Below are 24,918 nucleotides of genomic sequence, written 5' to 3'. Positions count from 1 at the left end.
CCTCTTATCTCCTTAGAGAGGGAGGGAAGAGTGTCTATTCACCATAGAAACGTTTGGTGCTCCCTAAAATCTTCACATGCCAAATTTGGCTCCATTTGCTTGATTAGTTTTCGAGTTATGCAGAAATTTGTTTTTCATTAGTATGACAGCCCACCCTAAGAGAGGGGGGAGGAGTGTCGAACCACCATAGAAACATTTATTGCATCCTAAAACTTCCAGATGCCTAATTTGGTTGCATTCGCTTGACTAATTCTCGAGTAATGTAGAAATTTGTGTTTCATTTGTATGGCAGCCTCAAACTATCATGAAAATAATCCCCGGCCCTTAAAACCCCTACTTACCAATTTTCATGTCGATCGGTTCAGTAGTTTCCGAGTCCATAAGAATCAGACAGACAGACAGACAGAAATCCATTTTTGTATATATGGATGGAGGATAGCGCTTTTTATTCCAAGTTTCATTAGGGTGACCATGAAAGATCGGGGTTTTTTTTATCTAACTGTATTTCAAATCCTACATCAAAATTGTCTTGGGACGACTTTTAGAGTTTATTAATACAACTATTTTGCGATGCAGAACTTGTGAATATATTAATCCTACTTATATTTATTGATGCTTTTCCACCTAAAAACTCATGATATCAATTTTAGTTTACGCAAAAACAAAAAATATCATAGTTTTGGAAATCCCACATTATGTAGAGTCAAGTATGCTCTTTGAAATGCCGTCAACGAACATTTTTTATGTTTGCCCCAAAAAGAATGACAATTTTTTGGGAAGAAATATCAATAACTTTGAGAAGAGTTACAATATTGACAAATTCTGCCTCGCAAAATGTTTGTCTTAGTAAGCTTTAAAAGTCTTCTGAAGACAGTTTGCATGATGACCCTAACGCATTTTGGAAAAAAAGCGCTATATCGGTTATTTCAAGAGATAGAAAAAAACTTTGTTCTACAAATTTGCTTAAAATAACTGAGGCTAACACATTGTCGAACCATATCTACCTTTACCTATAAAAATAAGAAAGTAAGATTTTTTACTTCATTTTGGTAACCCTATTTTCGACAACATCAAAATAAGCGCTTTATCATACGTAACAACTTTGTCGAAGACAGTTTTTGTTTAGAGAATAACTGTCTCTAGATGCTAATTCCCACTAAATGCACTTCCTGGACCATTTTACTGTGTGAAATCCGTGTATTGCCTGAAGTATCGTGAAGCATACTTTGAATATAGTATCAGTATGTTTCAAGTTTCAAAAGAATGCCTTTTTAACAAAAAATCCGCCCGATTTATAAACCAGATAGATTTTGTCGATGATTTTACATAAATTCAAAAAGCACGCCCGTTAGAATACAATGAAAAAATATTTTAACACTCAATTGATCACTCCAGGTTTAGCATGATTATCTTCACCTGCCAACCAGGCTCTGTGTAGTAATGTTCTCTAGATTGACTCAGTGTCCTTACCCAGTCTGAGCGCGTTTTGAGTTGATGTTCTCTATTCTAAAAGAACTCCCGATTACGTTAAATTCAAGAAGTTTGTTTTGATTTTCACAGAAAGATATAAGTTTATTGTTTTATTCTTTCCTCTATCCTAAAAATCGATATTTTAGCGGAATAAAACTTATAGAGCAACCGCTAAACAAGAATTCGAAGCCGTCAAGTCAAGGAACTTCAAATGAAAATGTTAGAGGCGAATGAACTGCAAAGTTTAAAGCCTCTTATAAACAAAGAAAGAAGAAGAAATGAAAATTTCTGGATTCAGTTCCCGTAATATGATTGTATGGTCGATCAGGAGCATTCTTGCAACGTGAAGCAATACGAGGAAAACAACCACGCGAAACAACGGGTTGATTCACGGGCTCCGGACAAGCAATATCATTATAAGGCAATTACATTAGGTACTGGTACTGAAAACCTTCCGAAAAGTGGAATCTAGAAATAGTCACAAAGGTGTATGATTTCTAGGGAAGGATATTACGGGCTTTTTTTTTCTTTCTCAACGTGATAGACTGGACCTGCAACGAAAGCCTATAGAAACCGCTTGTTTCCACTTTTCAAACAGGGATCGTAAAAAAAACATGGGAAATAACAAAACAAAAATCGTGATTACCGTGTACATTTTGTTTAAATTTTTACATTTTTACAAGAAATTGAAACATGAATAGGCAACATACTTTAATTATTTAAAAAAAAATGAAATTGTATTTGGATGGAAAATAAAAAAATTCAACGCAAATTCAACATAGTTCAGCTATCCACAAGCGTCCACCTTTAGATTTAAATTTCAATTCTTCTGCCAATCAAATAATAATAGGAATTATGCATATTAATAAAAATATTATGATGCATCCCATTCGTACCCAAATCAACCCTCCTAGTTAGTCCCTCACAAAGGAAATCAAAACTCATCTCCACAAACAAAGAGCCAATGAATTTCAAACCCCTCCCGGAGGGGGAGAATCCCTGATGGCCACCGTCTGGATATTTTATAGATTGTGTCTGAAAATTACACATATGCAAAATTCTGCATTTCATCGTAGTACTACGACTGAGCTGGCTGCCGGTATACAAAAGATGCAGCTACTGCTGTTCATCGACCTAACTGAAAGCCAAATCGTCGCACAGTGTCCGGAAATAAAAGCTCGATAGCTGAAAATATGTAAATTCACTGTAATAACAATTCATTCCCATAACGTGTGGGACGCTGGCAAACGCAAAAGTGAATGGATAAAATTGAGTTTAACGCGACTTTGTTGATTTTGGAGTCTGCCCTTGGAATTTCCTTGGGGAATGTTCCGGTCTGTGATCTTGTGACGAATATTGTGATAGATAATTGTGGTTCAATGTTTTTATATGCGAATTTTCCATTCATGAGGAAACCACATCGATGTAGATAAACAAACCGAAGATTAAAATGATGGCTAGAATCACTCATTAGTTCAAATAATTACAAGTCAAGTTCATACATAAAAATTCGTCTACCGACTCCACCACTGTCTGTATTTATCGATCAACGTATCCTACCATAATCGTGATCCAAACCCCTGTATTAGCGTACATCCACCCAATCCAACCTAGTCACTAAAAGTAATTAATTCCTAGATCGCACGATGCATCGTAAGCACAACTTCTCCACTGTCATATCGCGGTTATATTATGGATTCGGAGAGACATCCGAATGTGGGAACGATAAGTGTGGGTGTCGCGGCTGGCCCGTTTTTCTGCTTTCGTGTTACCGTTTGTGTATATATTTTTTCCGAATAAAACTCCTACGGCCAAATATAGCAGCCAGACACTGTTTATTTTTGTCTGTGGAAAACACATTTTTGCATCAATTTCCCCCAATTAATTTGCGTGCCGCTTTCCAATTAGTGTAGTGTTGGATTATACGAAGAGGCGGCTTGTTGTGATTCGAAGCAAATAGGCAGCAATAAACTGTTTTTTCGTCAGTATCACGTTTAAATAATGCCGGAATTTTGCATGAAGGAAAGCTACACTTCGGTTATGCTATCCGAAGTTTTCAACCTTAACAACAAATAGTTACCACGGGATAATATCTACCCTTGTCCGCTTTGCGAACATCATTTCGTTTCCAATACTTTCAGTAAAAAGACGGAAGATGAATCGCACTGCTTGAATTCTCGTGCAGCAGTGAAATGCTTTCATCTCACGCTTCTTGTGCAATGATGATTTCCGATGTGAATCGACATCGACTGTTTCAATAAGCTATCCAGAACCTTTGACAGTAGGTCAATTGAGGCATTGTTTGCTTGTCGTAGCAAAGATGAAGAATGATTATGTATCAATGTGGTACTCGACAACAGACAGAGCGTTGCACCAATCGATAATAGTTTATTTGTTTCAGAATCAAAGAAATCGCGACTAGATCAGTAAGATTTGAATAGTGATCCAACAAGAATGTTCGGCAAATAAGCGCAGTGTTACGGGGTTATTCAAGTCGTGGAGAAACATTTAATGGGAAAGATAGAACAATGAAACGAGAAAAAAAATCGTCATTCTACCAATTCTTTTTATGTTTTTTTTAACTTTAAATCGGAAAATAAAGCCCTGTACATTAGATGATATCATATTGTGAAGAATTTAGCCTTGAAACTCGTAGACCTTTGAGGTCCTGGATTTGGAAGTAGTCTTCCAAGCCATTATCACAGTCACCGTAAGTCGTCAACATTGTCATCAGGGTTCTGGAGTATACGTCTACAAGCAGCGGTAGATTATAAATGTATGAAGATTATAGGCAAATATTATTCGCCCTATGACATGTTTGTACTAATTGAAACCTGGTTTCATGACGCTAGTCTTCGAGTCTTCTATCCAACAACGATTACACTGTTTATCGTTTATTGTGTTGACGAGCACTAACAAACGTTCCGGCGGTGATTTTGTTGTTATGATATACCCCCATCTAGTCTGGTTCCGATGAAGAGATCATTGAGCACGTAGGGGTGTCGTAAGGCATGTTCCAATGTAATCTTGCCATCTGTGCACAAGCACTGAATTTCAAGAAAGCCTATAGAGCTTGATCAGTATGACTTCCTTTAAATAATCAAGGGAATTTTGGTGCTTTTTTCTACAAATCTAAGTAGAGCAAAACCACGAGTTAAAAAAACTAGGAGTGGGTTATATCTGTGATAAAACTGCAAGATTGACGTAGGACTGCCGTTGGCTTTGTAATCATTTCTTAATGAATGGATATTTTGAAAGGCTGGTGATAAATGCAACCTCTGCTCTATGCTTCTTTCATGCATATTCTGAGAATGCATTCTGGAGTTAAAAATTTTACACGTCCGTTCAACACGATAGCAAAAGCTCTTTACACAGATTTCAGTAAAGCGTATGACTACATAGACATTCCATTATTACTCTTTAAATTGCAGAAAAACGGAATGGGACAAGGTCTTTTAAACTGTCTCAATTCCTATCTAACAAATCGTGAACAATTGTTCATTTTCAAAGATCTCTCTTAACACTCCTATACTCGGTCTGGACTGTCAGACCGAGAAATCAATAATTCGTTCATTTATCAGCAAATATCAACACTATGACTTTGCGATTCTCTCTAGCTTCGTTATTCGTCGTTCGTCATCGTTTAGAATATTGCATGTGTTGGTACAAAAGAAACTTGTGCCACTTTTTTATCACTTTCGGTCTGACACACCGACGCGAGTATAGGAGTAACTTTTTTGGACAAGTGCCATTTTTCATATTCTAGAATATTGTTGAATGAGTTGTATAAATTAATGTTAGCGGCGTGGAATATTCAGTGAATATAATGCATAAGATCATTACGGGACTATTCTCATTTGATTTCAATCCCTTTTGTAACTGGATTGAACGGATCCATATATTAACTATTCGTCGATATATTCGTCGTTAGATTCATACGTTCAAAAGCAATATATGAATGTTTGACTTTCGTATAGTTATTCGCTAAATATAATGGTCATAAATATACACACTTGTGAAAGAAGAATTTCACTTGTGGAAGAATTGTAAACAGTAAACTATAAACTAATCGGTGGCTTATGGTAATTTTTAACAGTTACAATTTCGGGGATATTTTTCTATAATGGACTATATCTACAGGAGAACAAGAAAAAGAAAAGGAAGTTCCTAGAAATCCTTTTATATAATCGTTTTATGCCCCATCTAAGGCATTAGGCATTAGTTCTTAGTTTACCAAGAGTACAGAGACAAAAAATGTTAGAAATATGCAAACTTTATATTCCAGAACCCTTATCATCTGGTAATTATCTAGAATACGTTATACATTCTTCTCTTTGATAAAAAAAACCCGAAAACACGCAACAACTGCATGAAATGTAAAAAATATGTTTGCTTCGAGCATGCAGTTATGCAATGTTCCAATTTTTACTCCAATGAAACCACAATCGATTAATACGTTTTTATGTTATTATATAGCTCTTTATACTTCCATGAATTATACTTAGTTGCTTACTCTTAATTAATAACAGTAAAAAATTCGAATTTCGTTATTTGTGTTGGAGTATCAAAAATTACTCTGTTTTGATGAGGCTGAATTAGATGACTATCAAAACATAATAAAGACGAAGAAAACATATTTTTTGGAGTTTTTTTCATTTAATCATACCCTCTTCTTCAAATAAATGCCAATAAAGCCTGAAAAATACACAATGGCAACATTACAGAGAAGTTCAATTTTCGGTCTGTGACACCGTGCGCGAGTATACGTGTTATGATTTTGCACGCGAGTACAGGAGAGTTAATCGGACCCATTGTCAATGGTGCCATTTCCATGTATTCCGTCTCGATTCATTCAAAATTATCATCGAATCGTCGTTTTTCGAAACTGAGGCTGACCAGCTGGCAATCATGGATTTACAAACAGGAATCCATATTAGTAGATTTTTGTTGTTTCAATAGTTTGCTTCGAGAGCAATTTTTTGAGCTTATGGGTTAATAAATAATAAATATAACTGGTAGACTTTTCATCTTTCAAATGAAGTGATCGTGATACCATGCCATTCAGCCGCCAATGAAATAAAAACGTCCAAAACCTTGCACATTAAGCGTAACGCTCGAGTTTTCGAAACTTACATCCTAGTACAGAAATGAACGACATAGTCCTACGTCAACAAACTTCATCGCGTCCCTTTTTTCACAAAGTTGTTTAAATAAATCATTATCTATGCTGACAGGATATTTTTGAGGGATAATAAAAGAAAAAATCTACCAGAAAGAAAAATCTTGAGAAAAATACAAGATAATTGCTAGAACTGTTTGCATCATCAACTAACATTATCGGTCGGAAACTTAGTTGAGGTCCTAATGTTTTCTCTGCAATTCCTCAAAGCATATACTCCCGAAGAAATATGAACGATATCAAGTACCAAGAATATTAATATGAAACCGAAATTTGCTAACAAATGACTGACACTGTCAATGTAACTCTCATCATAATGCATTACAGTAAAATCTGTTTTTGTGCGGTTTTTTCTGCGAATTTTTTTTGTGCGATTTTCTGTTCTTGTGCGGTTTTTTTTGTGCGATTTTTTTTTGTGCGGTGTATGGAAAGAAGCATATTTGACGAAGTTATCGTCCATTTCGTTTTTTTCGATGGTTCATATGCATTTCAGTGCGAAAAAAGCATATTTGCGTCTCAATTATCCACTTCTGAAATCATTCCCCTCCTTTCATCAAATGCTCTAAGTTTCTCTAAGTATTTTCTTGAGGGAAATTTTTTTATGCGGTCCCTATCTACCGCACAAAAAAAGATTTTAAAAGCTGCTAGTAAAGTTTTGCACGATTTTTTTTATGCGACTTTTTTTGTGCGATCCCTATCCCTCGCAAAAAAAAGGTTTGCCTGTATTGCGTTGTTTTGACATCTTGCAGAGGATTTCAACTCAAAACGAAACAAGTGTTATACAGCATAGTTTTGAAGAGATTTTCACAACGAAAACGAAAACGAAAACGAAAACGAAAACGAAAACGAAAACGAAAACGAAAACGAAAACGAAAACGAAAACGAAAACGAAAACGAAAACGAAAACGAAAACGAAAACGAAAACGAAAACGAAAACGAAAACGAAAACGAAAACGAAAACGAAAACGAAAACGAAAACGAAAACGAAAACGAAAACGAAAACGAAAACGAAAACGAAAACGAAAACGAAAACGAAAACGAAAACGAAAACGAAAACGAAAACGAAAACGAAAACGAAAACGAAAACGAAAACGAAAACGAAAACGAAAACGAAAACGAAAACGAAAACGAAAACGAAAACGAAAACGAAAACGAAAACGAAAACGAAAACGAAAACGAAAACGAAAACGAAAACGAAAACGAAAACGAAAACGAAAACGAAAACGAAAACGAAAACGAAAACGAAAACGAAAACGAAAACGAAAACGAAAACGAAAACGAAAACGAAAACGAAAACGAAAACGAAAACGAAAACGAAAACGAAAACGAAAACGAAAACGAAAACGAAAACGAAAACGAAAACGAAAACGAAAACGAAAACGAAAACGAAAACGAAAACGAAAACGAAAACGAAAACGAAAACGAAAACGAAAACGAAAACGAAAACGAAAACGAAAACGAAAACGAAAACGAAAACGAAAACGAAAACGAAAACGAAAACGAAAACGAAAACGAAAACGAAAACGAAAACGAAAACGAAAACGAAAACGAAAACGAAAACGAAAACGAAAACGAAAACGAAAACGAAAACGAAAACGAAAACGAAAACGAAAACGAAAACGAAAACGAAAACGAAAACGAAAACGAAAACGAAAACGAAAACGAAAACGAAAACGAAAACGAAAACGAAAACGAAAACGAAAACGAAAACGAAAACGAAAACGAAAACGAAAACGAAAACGAAAACGAAAACGAAAACGAAAACGAAAACGAAAACGAAAACGAAAACGAAAACGAAAACGAAAACGAAAACGAAAACGAAAACGAAAACGAAAACGAAAACGAAAACGAAAACGAAAACGAAAACGAAAACGAAAACGAAAACGAAAACGAAAACGAAAACGAAAACGAAAACGAAAACGAAAACGAAAACGAAAACGAAAACGAAAACGAAAACGAAAACGAAAACGAAAACGAAAACGAAAACGAAAACGAAAACGAAAACGAAAACGAAAACGAAAACGAAAACGAAAACGAAAACGAAAACGAAAACGAAAACGAAAACGAAAACGAAAACGAAAACGAAAACGAAAACGAAAACGAAAACGAAAACGAAAACGAAAACGAAAACGAAAACGAAAACGAAAACGAAAACGAAAACGAAAACGAAAACGAAAACGAAAACGAAAACGAAAACGAAAACGAAAACGAAAACGAAAACGAAAACGAAAACGAAAACGAAAACGAAAACGAAAACGAAAACGAAAACGAAAACGAAAACGAAAACGAAAACGAAAACGAAAACGAAAACGAAAACGAAAACGAAAACGAAAACGAAAACGAAAACGAAAACGAAAACGAAAACGAAAACGAAAACGAAAACGAAAACGAAAACGAAAACGAAAACGAAAACGAAAACGAAAACGAAAACGAAAACGAAAACGAAAACGAAAACGAAAACGAAAACGAAAACGAAAACGAAAACGAAAACGAAAACGAAAACGAAAACGAAAACGAAAACGAAAACGAAAACGAAAACGAAAACGAAAACGAAAACGAAAACGAAAACGAAAACGAAAACGAAAACGAAAACGAAAACGAAAACGAAAACGAAAACGAAAACGAAAACGAAAACGAAAACGAAAACGAAAACGAAAACGAAAACGAAAACGAAAACGAAAACGAAAACGAAAACGAAAACGAAAACGAAAACGAAAACGAAAACGAAAACGAAAACGAAAACGAAAACGAAAACGAAAACGAAAACGAAAACGAAAACGAAAACGAAAACGAAAACGAAAACGAAAACGAAAACGAAAACGAAAACGAAAACGAAAACGAAAACGAAAACGAAAACGAAAACGAAAACGAAAACGAAAAAAGACCACTGGGACTATTCCGATCCGATCAATTACTAGCAAAATAAAAGGTATGTAAATGAACTGTCTGAAAACTACTCAAGTGCACTCTAAATGTAAGTGTTTCCTGGTCTCCACACCTCAAAAACCTTATTAATATTTTTTTTAACTCTCGCCTAAAATATACATCGATACACTACACTACTAGAATTTAATGAAACTTTCTGGGCGTGAAGACCTTACCTAAATAAGCGTTTCAAAAACTAACAGTCTATTTTCTCAAAATGGTCATCTCAGATTTTGATGAAATGGTAGATGAAATGTGCCCTATAACTCTCCCATACATTGCAACTTGCGCATGTTTATGGCAAAAATAGTTTTTCTAACGAAAACTTTTTCAAGATTTTTTCTCGAAAGTTTTCTTTTTGTTTTGGGTGTACAGTTATAGAAAAAAGTCACTGTGTCCGAGACATGACCGCATAGTTGACGTAGGATTCCGTTAGGCTATCTGTTGATTTTGGATATGTTTGAAGAATTACATTGTTAAACTCTTTGATAATGATTAGGTGGCCTTGAAAAGGGCCGTTTTGTTTGATTGTTGGGTATTGTTTGTTCACCACCAGTGTTTTCCGAGTGATGATGAAAGAAGGATGGTGAACAGTCGTTGGATGGTGCGTATCAGATAAAAGATACAGAGGTGGAACGAGATATGATGAAAACCGCCCTCTGTTATTCTAGAAGAGATGTGTTATGTATGGATGAAATGAAGAAAAAATTCACCAATGTAATATAAGATAATTACCAATACAGAACACAATTATCAATTTTTCTCATCAGTAAAAACATGTTACTTTAATATAGAGAAAACATATTGGAAATGGAAAAGGTAGTTTTCTTTTATAATTTTTACTTTCTGAGTGTTTATTCAACCCAATGCGAATTTTAATTGGACTAACAACACCTTATACTATATGTTGAGCATATGGGAAATCACTTTTTCTAATATTTATTCACTTTTCCAATTTTACTCACCGTATAAACATTCCTTGGGTGAAAATGAACACAACAAAACAGAGAGCTTAAACCAAACGACCTGTTCTCGAGCGGGAACACACCTTGGTTTTTATTTATGAAAATTGTAATGAATCGTTTCATCTTTCAAGTCATTTCTAACACACCTGCTACCACATACAATTTTACACTTACACTTGTGCTAAATTTTTCACAATACATGATCGGTCATTGAGATGATATTTCACGAAGCAACCAACATTAAAGTTCCAAATTTAAATTTTATTTGCTAAAATTAATCGTATCACTCACGTTACTTGCAATATAAAATTGTCCCCGACTTGCATATATTTGCAATGCCGATTTCTCCAGGGCACCTTGGTTTAGATGTCTCTGTTAGGGAATACTTTTTGGTGGGAACAAAAGCCCCCTCCTTCTTTCATGTATTTTCAATGCCGATTTCCCCAGGCAGCTTGGTTTTGATGTCTCTGTTAGGGAACACTTTTCGGTGGGAACAAAAGCTCCCCCTTCTTTCATGTATTTGCAATGTCGATTTCCCCAGGCAGCTTGGCTTTGATGTCTCTGTTAGGGAACACATTTCGGTTGGAGCAAAAGCTCTCCCTACTTTCATGTATTTGCAATGCCGAATTCCCCCAGGCAGCTTGGTTTTGATGTCTCTGTTAGGGACCCGCCGCATGTGTCGTCAATTTCGACCAATCAGAAGTGGGTATTTCCGTTAGGATAGGAATTGAGATTTTTCAATTGTTCGATAGTTTCATGGCATATATTATTTTCTTCAATATAAAAAAATCATTAATCTATCATGAAATGACTGAGCGATAAGCGTTTGAAATTGGACAATTTTCACGATGTGCTCGATTTTCTATTTTCAATTTGTACCCCAATATGTTCCCGAAAGACGTAATCCTACCTCAAAATCAATAACAGGTAGAAATGTATTTATGGTGACCCTTGGATGCTAAAGTTTTCAGTTTTCAGCTTGTTTTTGTAGTCAAATACAATATGTTTCAATTCAGAGAGCAACGACAGCTCTCGAACAGTAGCCATCTGTCAAAAAACTCTTGATCGATCGGTCAGGTATCGAATAGTTGTTGTATATTTAGCAAATGTAAAGTGGCGGAAAAGAAATAGCATTATTTTGTATCTGCGTAATCATCAGAATTCAACAAAGAAAAGTGTGACATTATTTAGCAACACGAGTCAAGCCGTGATCTCCAGGATTTGCAAAGTTTGCAAATGCAGTGCTGGTATTGACCCCTTCCCGTATTATTTAATACGTCACACATCAAGTGATTTCACTACTCTGCTGAGCGTTCTAGCGCCCTTGTTATTCAAGTGCACCACGAGTGAGACTCGATGTTGTAAGGGAAAGGGTTAACCAAGTGTAACCGTAACAAACTACGTCGGTTAAAATCAGCAAAAAAATATATTTCAAAAAGGAAAAACTGGATGATACAATGCGAATTTGTTCGGTTCGAAAGTTACAATTTAAAAAAAATAAGTATAATCGTTGAAATCAGTAAAAAAAAATTATATATTTCAGAAAGGAAAAACTAATTGCGAATGACCTAGCCCTCTTTCTACTCAAGCAGTCATTCCATGCCAAACCGATATACTGCCGTTCTATGCATAGTTGTCCCATATTCCAAAACCAGCAATTGAGAAAAACGCAATCAAAGTTTTCTACCATATTTGTCTACCAGAAACTTTAAGCATTTCTGTTTAGCAATACAACGGGTTTTTTATAAGCGGTAAACTATTGTTTAATGAAATGTGAAGAGTTCCTCTCACTTGTATCACTTGTGGGACAGTTGGTCGGTGTTAAGTCAGACCGGATCATGCGACATTTTTATGATTTCGAGAAAAACGAACTTGAAGTTCAGTGCTCTGCAATTTTCAAAGCAATTATTTTTTTTCGTGCAATATTGTTCTCAGAAATGTTAGCTATGAAAAACGAGAAAACTGTGAAAAACTAACTCAATCAATAATTACAAAAACGAAAATTTCTCGCAAAAGTAATATTTTTTCAAAGAAAATCAACTCCACGCTTCAATTTGATGTGTCGATCATCTGAATCAGGGTTTATTGGGTTTATGGGTTTTTGGTAGTAGAAAAAAGGGTGAACTTTGTTAACTTGGTTAACTTTGAAAAACGATATATCAAAAATGAAAAAAAAACATCTCTGATATCGAGATATGTTACGTAAAAAATCCTCAGCTTTCAAGAAAAAATATGAAAAAAACATAGCCAAAGCCATGAAAACAATAAAAAATGATTACAATCAATAATAACGAAAATAAAATCAATTTTTTGATAGAAGATTAGCTCATTGATTCAATTTGATATGTCGATCATTAAATCGGTTGAGAGGTTCAAAAGCTATAAATTTTAGAAAAAAACAATTTTTGGAAAAAAAAATATTTTTCGGACAAACCTCAAAATGGAAATGGCCACCCTAACGAAAAATGAAAAAAACGCGGATCAAATATTTTTCGATAAGAAACAAAACTACCACTTTATCTTTAAAATCTGAGAACCTGAGAACGGTTGACGAATCTTCAGATCGATATAATGCAGGATGGTGCATCCTCGAAACGAAATAATAAAACATCTACTTAAAATTCAATATACGAGATATGGACAAAATCAGATATTTTTCGTAGATCTTTTTTCAATGAATTTCTGACATAATAAACACGGGTAATTTTTGAATAATTCAATGAGAAGAAACGAACAAAATACCACTCACGGCAATTGATAAAAAAGAGTAATACTTCTTTGACTTCTTTGAAGCATTCAAATTCGGGTTCATATATAAGCAATTCACTATTTATTTCTCATTTCCCATTTTCTCTACTACCAAATAAAACAGCTCACCTGAGTGACGTGGGGATCGTCCAGATACAGCTCGATGTGAGTGTCATTAGCGTGCTCCAAGCGGGGCTGATTGTCGTTTCGGTCCAACACCATTACGGTGATGGTCTTGTCTACGTTTTTTGGTTTGCTGTTGTCCCCCAGATGGACCGTGCAACTGACGCTGACCTGCAGCTGGGCGCCTGGCCGGGCTGCGTCGTGATCCAGGGATGCACTGCTGTAAATCGATCCATTACGCTCATACAGGTAATTAGTGACGTTGCTAAGGCTGTAAATGACGGAGCGTGTCCGGCATAGCTGTCGATACAACTCTGGACCGAGCGGGCCAATGTTGAGCCCTGGTGATTCGTTTTCCGCAATTTTATAGGTGGCAGATTCCCAGAAACAGATGTCTTCGAAATGGGCTTCGCAGAAGCGTGGCAGGGAGTTTTCCTCCACCAAAATGGGTGTTATGGTCAGACTGAGACGAACGGTGTGTTGCTGACTCGCAGCGGAAATTATGAACTCGGTGGGCGTTCGTAGGTCGAGAAAATGAGAGGTAATCCAAACGTTACCGGAGGTGGAATTTATATTCAAATACCGATCTGCCGGACTTTCGATTGCGTACCGGTATTGCTCAGTGTCATCCTTTCGGAACGGGGCGAGATTCAAAAGTGGGTGATTCCGGAGGATGATGTATGATTCTTTGGATATGGGAATGCTCAGATGAAGCCTCGAGACGGGAAAATATGTATCGATTGCTGAAAAGAAGAAAATATACACGTCAGCTATTAGTCTTTTCAATGTCATATTTTGATGACATTAGAAACATTGGATGTATAATCCGCATTCGAGCTCGTTTCTGTGAAAAAATATATTGATGTGACATGCTGCCAAGGTTCATATGTTTACTTGTGGCATTTTCTATCGACAAGGCACACACGAATCACACGAAGAATACATGAACAATGAAAAGGGGGGAGATCGCTATACAACAGGTAAATTAATACCTTAATGACAACTTTCGCTCCTAGGAGTTTCTTCCCACCTCGTGGAAGGATAATAAAATGTGCCTGTATCGTCTCGCATGTATCACACGGATTCATCTAGCTTTTAGCTAATGGATGCGATGTCAGCAAACGATGATCTTCAGTGTGATAGGTGAATATTAAATGGAAGAGTAAACATCGCACCTACCTCCCTCTTTGTGGATCGCTTATGCAAACAACAAGCAACTTTACGATGCAGAAAAAATAGAAACATTATTAGGTGGCCGGAACAGAGCGTCGCAGAACAACGATTTTTTTCTGTCAACTAATTTAGAAGGGTGCTAATTTTACATGCCGAACCTATTGTATAGTTCCTGTGTGATACAGTAAAGAAGCTGATTAGACTCATATTATTTCTATCACGAAATTTATTGAACTCACGGAAAATTGAATCATGTTTCAAATGAAGTATATATGCAGATCAATGTCATTAAATCATACTTGTACTACCATTAAATCCTGGCTACTTGAGATTAGTGGAATCCCGAGTGTTCCGCGGATGGTCACTATTGAGGTTAAGCCGTCGCATACTCCTGCTGGAAACACTCCCTCGTGTATCGTGACTGACCCACGTTGCTGTCGTACATACATAGGTGGAGATGATAAGCGCAGATAGAGAAAAGACAACAAATTTTATATGCTGCTCATGTATGGTTCGAAACTTTGGATTTGCTGATTTACTCCTAATTTGATTAACTGATGTACTTGGCTCTATCGTTCTGAAGTGCCGTGCGAACTGGGGTGTTGGGGTGTTGTATTATTGTACATGTACACTTTTATAAGTTCAAAGAACATATGCAGCAAGCACAATTTTTTTACACACTTCGCTTGAGTATATATTGAAGCACAAAAAATTTATTCCTTAAAGCCAAAATAATGCAATAAACTGATGCTAGAAATCTAATTTATACCAGTTGCAGCATGTCAATAATCTGTTTTGTCTGGTTCCATGCCACTGGCACTAAAAAAACGGGAAAAGTTTTCCAATTCATTCTCCGAAAGTCATGGCGAAAGCACAACTTTGATTGAAGCGCGCTGACACACCCCGCTTAATTTTTGTTCTTTGAAAAGCCACCATAAATAAACTCGGTGGTATCCACCTAGCAGACAGATTTGTCTAACAATGCTAATAAATCTATCTTCGAAGTACAGTTATAGAAATGATTCTATCAACCCTATTGCAAACGATATTTCAATACGATTAGAGAACAAAGTCGGGTTTTGGGATGGCGTTTCATAGCTGTTGAAAGAAGCAGACACTCAAAATTTTAGGTTTTCATCAATTTCAACATTAATCAATAATGGCAAAAAAATTATAGGAGGTTGTGTTCAAGACACGACCGCATTGTTGACGTAGAACTACGCTGTAGTTTAATTCAAGTCGCTTGTTTATAACTGCGGATGTTATTTTATAATGCTACGAAAATTTTGAAATAACCATTCTACCAGTTGGGTCGCTCTGAAATGCTTTTTTATTGTAGAATCATTTGACGATAATTGTTTGATGATTCATTCTTGTGCTCGTAGAACAATACATGCTCGAGATAAGAGCAGCTGCCATCATTAGTGGAGAAAGTCTTGCTATTGGCAGGCGAAACCAAATCACATACAAAATTTCAGATCGATATTCACTTTCTTGGTGACTAAATAAACGAAATAAACTCTATCTGGTAATCTCAACAACATCGAAAAGAGTAGCACTGCTTCATTATGATCAAGATAAGCGCAAATGCAATCCTAGTTGAAAGCAGTTTCGCGACTGACACGATAGCCCACATAAGTTTATAACTTGATATAACTTATTGAATAACTTGGTATTCCCCAAATATTTTTTTGGTGCACAATCTTAACACCTGCTTCACCATAGCGTCAGTTAAATGCATTGATGACAGAAAACAAACAATGTTAGCTGCTTGGAAAAAGGCTGAATATTTACCTCAGTAGAGATTCATTACCAATACCCTAGCGTAAATATTTCCCTCCTGTTATCTCCTTGTTTATATTTATCATCACGACTGCATAATTTGCAACACCACACAATCGTCAATCATAGGATAAGAAAAAAGGCGATTGTTGCATCGTTACAGGGCCAATGAACACCGGAGCAGTTACAAATGGGGTTTCAGCGTAGCGAAGATGCACTTTTTTTACGTACGGGTTATGAACTGAATTTAACACATTAAGGAATATACACACTTATCTCCGTTTTGCGCTCTTCTCAACAGAAGCCCTTTCTGTTAATATTGCCAGTTTAGTTAGCTTAGCTGTAATCCTTTGTGGAGATAGTTTTCCTACCGTCATGCGAAACCAAATCACTGACAAAATTCTAGAACATATATTTTCTTGGTGGCCTAGCTTGATCCTCCAGACAATTGTGTAGCTCAGAACCTTAATGCAATGGCGTCAGTTTGATGCAACGATTGCAATGCCAGAGACATCCGCGAGTGAGTAATTTGGTCGCGTCCACAGCTCAATCCGAAACGAAGACATGTGATGACGCAAAACAATTTTGCTTTCAATACAGTACGATACTGAAAGTTTGCCTTCCTTCCTTGCTTGAGACTTTAAACTTCTTCAGTTCATTCATCTCTAACCTTCAAAAAGGCCATTGGAAAACTTTACTTTATCCATAATATTCCTCTTCCACTCTGGCTGGCCCAGCAACGATGTTGTTCAGTCGATTTCCTCACGAAGAATGAAAGTTGGCCTCAGCGAGATCCACTGTTTATACTCTAGGCAGATATTCCCCTTCGTTCACTGAATGAACAACTGAATTTAACATATTAAGGACCGCACGTATTGGGGCAAATTTGAACGCTTCATTTGTTCGGATTCCACGAATGAGATCGTTTCCTTCGATGTGGATGGAACGAAAGCGAGCCATCGGTAGGCCTTGTTACATTCTTTGCAAACCAAGGATTTAACCTTCAAGTGTAGAAAACACGGGTTATTTCCTGATTGCGAAATACGAGAAAACTCGTGAGCGGTTCGCAATGTGTTAAAAAGGAAGGTACAGTTTCCCACAATATGTCTGATTTTTTTTTAAAAAAGGTCTTTCTCGAATTCCAACAAACGGACGAAGTCTTCTGTAAGTATGGATATTTAATAGTTAGTTTAATTTAATTCTTGGAAACGGAAAAAAGACTTACAACACTACCAAAAACCTGAATATACACTAATCATTTGGTAACTGAATCGGAACGGCAGCCCGGTTATCGACATTCGCTTTCTAACTGGATCGGCATGTAAAACGTCAAATAAAATCGAAGGGAACTTCAATGACTTGTTTGATTTCCGTTGATCGTGAAACTGGATACACAAAAGGTTTCCACTGGAAGTTTTGTATTGAGTGCGACAACAGGTATGATATATAATTTTGGGAAACTGTTTTTCTGTAATTTAGTCAATGTTTTTGTCACCCGAAAACAATGTCAGTTCAGTTGTTTTTAAGAGACTTTAAACAAGGCAGTTTCGCCTTTAAAATACAGGCAAACCTTTTTTTTGTGCGGGGGATATGGACCGCACAAAAAATTCGCATAAAAATCGTTCGGTCGTGTGTTCGGTTCACAATTTGAAAAAAAAAATTTTTTGTACGGTAGATAGGGACCGCATAAAAAAGTTTCCTCAACAAAATAATACAAATCCACGCCGTTCACCGTTCGATTCCCTTGTGTTTCCTTGCTTTGTGATGGGACAGTTTGCCTTTTCGGTTGCGCGTGGCTGTGTTGTTCTTTTAGTTGCATGTCGGAACTTGTTGCTGTTTGAAATCATGTCATGTGCAACTTAGAATATTTTATGAAAGGATGGGAATGATTTGAGAAGTGGATAATTTAGACGCAAATATGCTTTTTTCACACTGAAATGCATATAAACCATCGAAAAAAAACTAAATGGAAAAAACTGCACAACAACAGAAAATCGCACAAAAAAATAACCAAAACAAAATTCGCACAAAAAGAAACGGCACAAAAAAAAGTTTGCCTGTAATTTTTTTTTTAATAGTCATAGTTTTGTTTATTTCATGTTTTTTAGAAATAAAACCTTATTCATTTACTGTTATGTCATTTTTTATAACATCTCAAATTACATTCGAATACAACAAATCTTCAAATTGAATATGACGAAACTGTTTACGAAGCTTTTCTTTTTAAATGAGCCAAAGACCAGTTAAAAAGCAGGCCAGTTAAACTAGGTTCAGTTATCGGATGATTACTGTATAATGATTTCCATCTTATGTCGATATTTTCCGGTTTGATTTTTCGAAAGATCGTTACACACTTCCAACACGAAAGCAAAATGCAAACGTCAAATCATCTGAAACTGAAAGTGCAAAAGCCACCCCTACACTGTGTTCCCTCCAAGCTATCCTTTTATTATTGGCGGTGGAAAGTGTGAAAAGGATTCGTTATAGTTGTTTGTTTAGTTTTTTTCTCTCTCTCTGTTTGTTACTATACACATTGAGATGGCTTTATGTCGTTGTATCCAGTGACAAAAAAGGAGTGTGCTTTTCGCGCGTAATTATAGAACTTCCAAAAGAGACGGCGAACGAAAGTATGAAAAACCCGTCGGAAAACGGCGAATAAAACTTTCGTTTTGTCTAGTAGTGCTACTTTTTTATGCATACCCCACCCTGCCTGGGGACTGCAACCATACGGTGGGATGGGAACTATTCAGGGCAGGACAGCAGCACACGTGGATTAATTAATGGTTTTTGGCGCCACGCTGTAGCTGGGTTTCAAATTTCAGTTGAAGAGTTTTCGCAGAGGTTATGACGATGTTATCTTTAATGTGTACGATACGGTATTATGATTCGATTTAAGTTTTCCACAGCCGGACAAACAGCCGGATGTTTACTAGCAGCTTTATTTGCGATAATGTAATTGAGTTAATGTGTACAACATACGTGCCGATAAGAGAGCCGCGAAAGAGGAAATCACTCATATTTACAACTCTGACAAACCGCCGTTTGCAAAACGCACTGAATGCGCGCGAGTTCCCAAGCGAAGCTATCGGGCTGAGGCAATTATCCAGTTACTATTAGCGTGTGCTAATTGGTTATCACTCTACAATTGTATTATGATTGATAAGTTGGCCCGATGATGATGGATATGGTTCGTGTGGCGATGGGATAACCGATAAAGGAGAATCCGTTACATATGACTTCGTCAAGTATATGCAAAATAACCCGCGACATCGCATTTTGAAGAATTCTGTGCAAGTAGTGGAAACTTACAATATCCTTTTTTTTCAATGTTCTCAAACCTCATCCGTGAAATGCACAATTAGGCAACAGATGTTCTTTTGTTCCCACAATTGAGCTCACAGTATACCATACTCACAAAACTCGCGGAGTCGAAACGCGAAAAACCAACTTGTGGTGCGGCTTGGCGGGCAATTTCTCTTCCCAGAACAGATTCGTCGACATATCCAGCGGAAGGGGGTTTCTCGAACTGGAAGTTAAAGGCAGCACCAGCAAGTCATGTAAAATGAATGGGGGCGTCTACACGATGCTCTGTTTTGGGTGGTTGACTTTGGAACGGGCGGAAGTTTTCAGGATCACATATCTTTCTTTCTATTTATACACGTGGAGAAAAAGAGCACCAAGAGATGCATTTGGTGAAGTGAATGTTTTTTTTTTATTTGGATTCGATGGGTGGGACTTTCGATTTTAGATATATTCTGTTGATTTCGTTCTTACTAGAATTGTTATTTTGGGATAACGGATACCGTAGTAGAAGTGTTCCACAAAAAATGCCATTGAAATTATTATTTATTATCCCTGAACCATGGATTCCATGGTTAAGCAATATTAGGGTTCAAGAGAATTCGGAAGTCAACATAATTGAGGGGCTTAGAATGCAAGGGGTGTAAGCGACTTGATCGATTTCTCTTCATCAACTTTTTCGTTAGTTAATAACTCAATTACAAAAACGTTCCAATTTGAGTTTGTTATAGAATAGATGATAGATGAGGTTTTGACCTATCTTCCACTTTGTTAATTACAGCTGAGAATGAGTTTGCAGCTAAGTTATAACCAAAAGAGAGAGTCGATGTAGAGAAATCGAACAAATCTCTTACACCCCTTTCATTATAAGCCCCTCAATTTATAAGAGGATGAAAAAGTGCATGAAATGCATGTTCATTGACAAATACTCAAACAAATAATTTAACAACGATCCGATTTTGAAGTTCTAAGATGCTCGTCTGAAGTAAACTAAATCCAAAAGGTTCGCGAAACTCTGACAGAGTGTGTGATATACTCTGCATACGGTATGCATTTATATGGGTGATAATTTCGAATCCGGTAACCGATTTAATAATTGGTTTTGGTTGGAACTCGGCAAAATTCTACAAACAAGTGAAGCACAACAAAATCTTGTTCCAACAAGTTTGTAAACTTATATTAGAGAATTATTCGCATGAGAAGAGAGTTGCAAAAATAATCGTATCATGCTGATGCAGAGAATATCGCTTCATTATCCCAGCAAACTTAAAGACAACTGGTTCCTCCGGTCAGAACGCGTGCCTCCGGACGGTTTGTTTTGGTTCAGTGGAATCGATAAATCGAATACATCCAAACAGAAAAATCACCAATCTCATCGTTTTTTTATCTCTTCATCCACAAGATTCCTCACCATCGCATCGAAAAAAAAACTGTCAATAGCAAGGACCGAAAGAAGGTCACACCCGCCGACGGCCGTCGTACTGATGTTTATGTTTATATTCCATAGCTTATCGCGCAAAAAAAAGGAAAAAAAACCAGAGTGAGAAATCTCTTCCCATGAATTTGAGGTGTTGTGTTGCCTTCTTTTGATTCTACTTCGATAGCGCGAATTAATTTGACGAAGTAGCTAAACAGCTGGGTGATTTGCGGTGGGGCGAACGACGAAATGTGGCGGTGGTTTGTGTTTGCTAAACATTGTCTTCGAACAAGTTATTTATAGTGACGCACTATTCCAGCAGACTGAAACGTTATCGTTTTTACCACCCATTTTCACCCCATTCAATGCCCATCGGCTGGTTTCCTTCATTTTCGCTGTAAGAAGTGTTTGAGTTCTTTTTTTTAACAGTTTTCGTGAAATACTTTCATCCAATAGAACCAATCTGAATATGATTTGTAAAAAGTCAATCTATATCTAGAAAACCTCAATAATATGCATTTTCATTCTTTCAAATTGGTTTTGCTAGTACATTCGTACAAATCAAAACAAAAAGTGATTCGTGAGACCCAAATATTATTTCCGTCATTTGGTCAGGTGTTTTCATGTGGACGAAGAGAAGAAAGTTCTTTGACTTTGCTGTTTATACAAACTTCAAAAAACTCCGGCAATATGATTTTGAGAATTAGTCGCCTATTTGCACGGTCATGACTGGAAAATCATGAAAATCTCTTGAAATTAGGAACTTTATTGAGCGAGTTCATAATGATCAAACTAGTCGAGGACAAACATACACAAAATTTGATCTGAGTGATTTTGTAGCGCATTGGAAGCCAAATTCTATCGTAACTATTCCAACATGAACACGAGCAACCCGACATTCTTCGGTTTTGTTACAACGATGTGAACAGATGTATAAAAAAATGTTGCTGTTTCAAATAAAGGGTGCGTCACATCAAATTGCATCACGGAAAAAACGCTGTAGAAATTCGCCCAGTAGACCGATCCTTTTGAAAATTTTAGACAGTAAAATAAAAACTATTAAACAACTTTTGGCATTTTCTTTTTATTCATACTTCGAGCCCAAGCCCGTATGCTCGCACCTTCCTCTTTACCCCGTCCATAAGGTTCTGTACAACGTCAAGTTGTAGTTTTTTTCAACAGAAATCCATTTTCTCTTGAAATCCGCCTCCGATTTGACAACTTTTGGGTTCTTCCGGAGGGCCTGCTTCATAATCGCCCAATATTTCTCTATTGGGCGAAGCTCCGGCGCGTTGGGCGGGTTCATTTCCTTTGGCACGAAGGTGACCCCGTTGGCTTCGTACCACTCCAACACGTCCTTTGAATAGTGGCACGAAGCGAGATCCGGCCAGAAGATGGTCGGGCCCTCGTGCTGCTTCAATAGTGGTAGTAAGCGCTTCTGTAGGCACTCCTTAAGGTAAACCTGCCCGTTTACCGTGCCGGTCATCACGAAGGGGGCGCTCCGCTTTCCGCAAGAGCAGATCGCTTAACACACCATGTACTTTTTGGCAAACTTGGATAGTTTCTGCTTGCGAATCTCCTCCGGAACGCTGAATTTGTCCTCTGCGGAGAAGAACAACAGGCCCGGCAGCTGACGAAAGTCCGCTTTGACGTAGGTTTCGTCGTCCATTACCAGGCAATGCGGCTTCGTCAGCATTTCGGTGTACAGCTTCCGGGCTCGCGTCTTCCCCACCATGTTTTGCCTTTCGTCGCGGTTAGGAGCCTTCTGAACCTTGTATGTACGCAGGCCCTCCCGCTGCTTGGTCCGCTGGACGAATGAACTTGACAAATTCAGCTTATTGGCGACATCCCGGACCGAACTTCTCGGATCACGTCTAAACTGCTTAACTACGCGCTTGGGATCTTTTTCACTGACGGAGCATCCATTTTTGCCATTCTTCACCTTCCGGTTGATGGTTAGGTTCTCGAAGTATCGTTTTAGTACTCTGCTGACCGTGGATTGGACGATTCCCAGCATCTTACCGATGTCCCGATGTGACAACTCCGGATTCTCGAAATGAGTGCGCAGGATTAATTCACGACGCTCTTTTTCGTTCGACGACATTTTTCCAAATTTACGAAAAATTGACAGTGAAGCATGACCAACGTGATCTATACACTCTTATCTGATTATAAGCGAAAGCTGAAGATATAATTCTTAAAAATTAAATTTCTACAGCGTTTTTTCCGTGATGCAATTTGATGTGACACACCCTTTATTGAACGAGACTGACGGTTTGCCGCAACAAAGGCACTATTTACAAGATGTCGTGCACTTCTTATCGTTTTTGTTTTATTTTCAATTTGAAGGAAAACTCCAGATCTCTCTCTATGTCGATAACTAAAGAAAACTCGATAAAGCTTAAGGTAAAATTTCAAAAAAGAAAGAAAAAAAGAGAGAAAGACGGATGACGCTTTCTTTTATGCATCATAGAGGCTTCAAACATAATTTGCCTCTGAAATATAAAAAGACCAGCCATTCCATGCCAAACCGATATACAGGCCGGACTCGATTAACCTGAATGTTGATTTTTACTTCACTCCGGATAACCGATTTTTCCGGACAATCGAATCATACAAAAATTGGAAGAAAATCTCTCGGTAAACGTAAAATAACCATGATTTGCACTGATTTATCTGTGCATTATTTGTTTCGCATTTATTTGTCGTAGCCAGAAATCGACCAGCGCCCCCTGGGGGAAGGGGTAATGTTTTGAAAATCGAAAAAAAAATCATCGCCTTCTTACAACTCATGGACCAAAATATTATTCAAATGGTCAAATCCAACTACAAGCAATTGCTTATGCGTGAGTCCAGGAGATACATTTAAGTGGAAATTAGTATTTAGAGCTCGACAGTTATTCTCTAGACAAAAACTGTCTTCGACAAAGTTGTTACATATGATAGAGCGCTCATTTTCTTGTTGCCAAAAATAGGGTGACCAACATTTTCGATGAAATAAAAAAATGGCTGCATTTGTAAGAACAGAGTTCATTCTACATAGTGTGTGAATTTCAAAACTATGTTATTTTTCGTGTTTGAGTAAATTAAAATTGTAGTCATGAGTTTGTGGGTGAAAAACCATCAATAACTTTGAGTAGAATTAGCATATTGACAAGTGCACCGCAAAATGTTGGTCTTTTTTTTTATCCCATTTATTTATTTAAGGCTCATTAGCATTTTAGCTGTAACAGAGCCGAATTTTAATCGTGTACATGTCACATGGTTATCATATATCTATAATTAGCACATTACACAGTTGCCATTCGCCAGTATTCCTTCTATACCATTACATATGGTACATTCACACAGTAGCCGTAAGAGTATTCTTTCTGTTCTTCCATTATCCAGTGGGACCACCGGACAGCGGAGACAGTTGATTGATCATTGTTGAGTTATTTATAGAACAGCAGCCCAATGTGTCTTGCAGAGCAGAGCAGTTGTATGGATAAATCGATCTTATTTCGACCGTGAATCGATCTCCATCGCTGATGATTGTTGTGTGGACGTAGCTATTCTGTAACAACACAAAGATGGTCAATGAGGGTCCTGAGTACGATCGCTTACTAAGCGAACGCGCAACCAATGTGGCTACGGGGACCCCCGATGTTGGTCTTGATAAGCTCTAAAAGTCGTACGAAGACAGCTCTGATGTAGAATTAAAAAATATTAAAGTTAGAGCAAAAAAATCCTCTTTTTTATGGTCACCCTAATGCAACTAAGGAAAAAAGCGCTAAATCGATTATATTAAAAGATAGAAAAAAGTTTTGTTCTACAAAGTTGATTAAAATATTTTG

General features: G+C 37.1%; 1 protein-coding gene across 1 annotated transcript in view; it reads right to left on the bottom strand.

The window, feature by feature from the left end:
* Positions 1-24,918, bottom strand: part of LOC129777239 (uncharacterized) — a 105,992-nt gene that overhangs the window by 38,546 nt on the left and 42,528 nt on the right. The window contains exon 3 of the mRNA XM_055783400.1: positions 13,417-14,153. Within this exon, the coding sequence (XP_055639375.1) occupies positions 13,417-14,153 (737 nt within the window). The remainder of the gene's footprint in view (positions 1-13,416; positions 14,154-24,918) is intronic.

This window comes from Toxorhynchites rutilus, chromosome 3 (genome assembly GCF_029784135.1).
Source record: "Toxorhynchites rutilus septentrionalis strain SRP chromosome 3, ASM2978413v1, whole genome shotgun sequence".
Taxonomy (NCBI): domain Eukaryota; kingdom Metazoa; phylum Arthropoda; class Insecta; order Diptera; family Culicidae; genus Toxorhynchites; species Toxorhynchites rutilus.
This window is presented reverse-complemented; position numbering and strand designations above follow the sequence as displayed.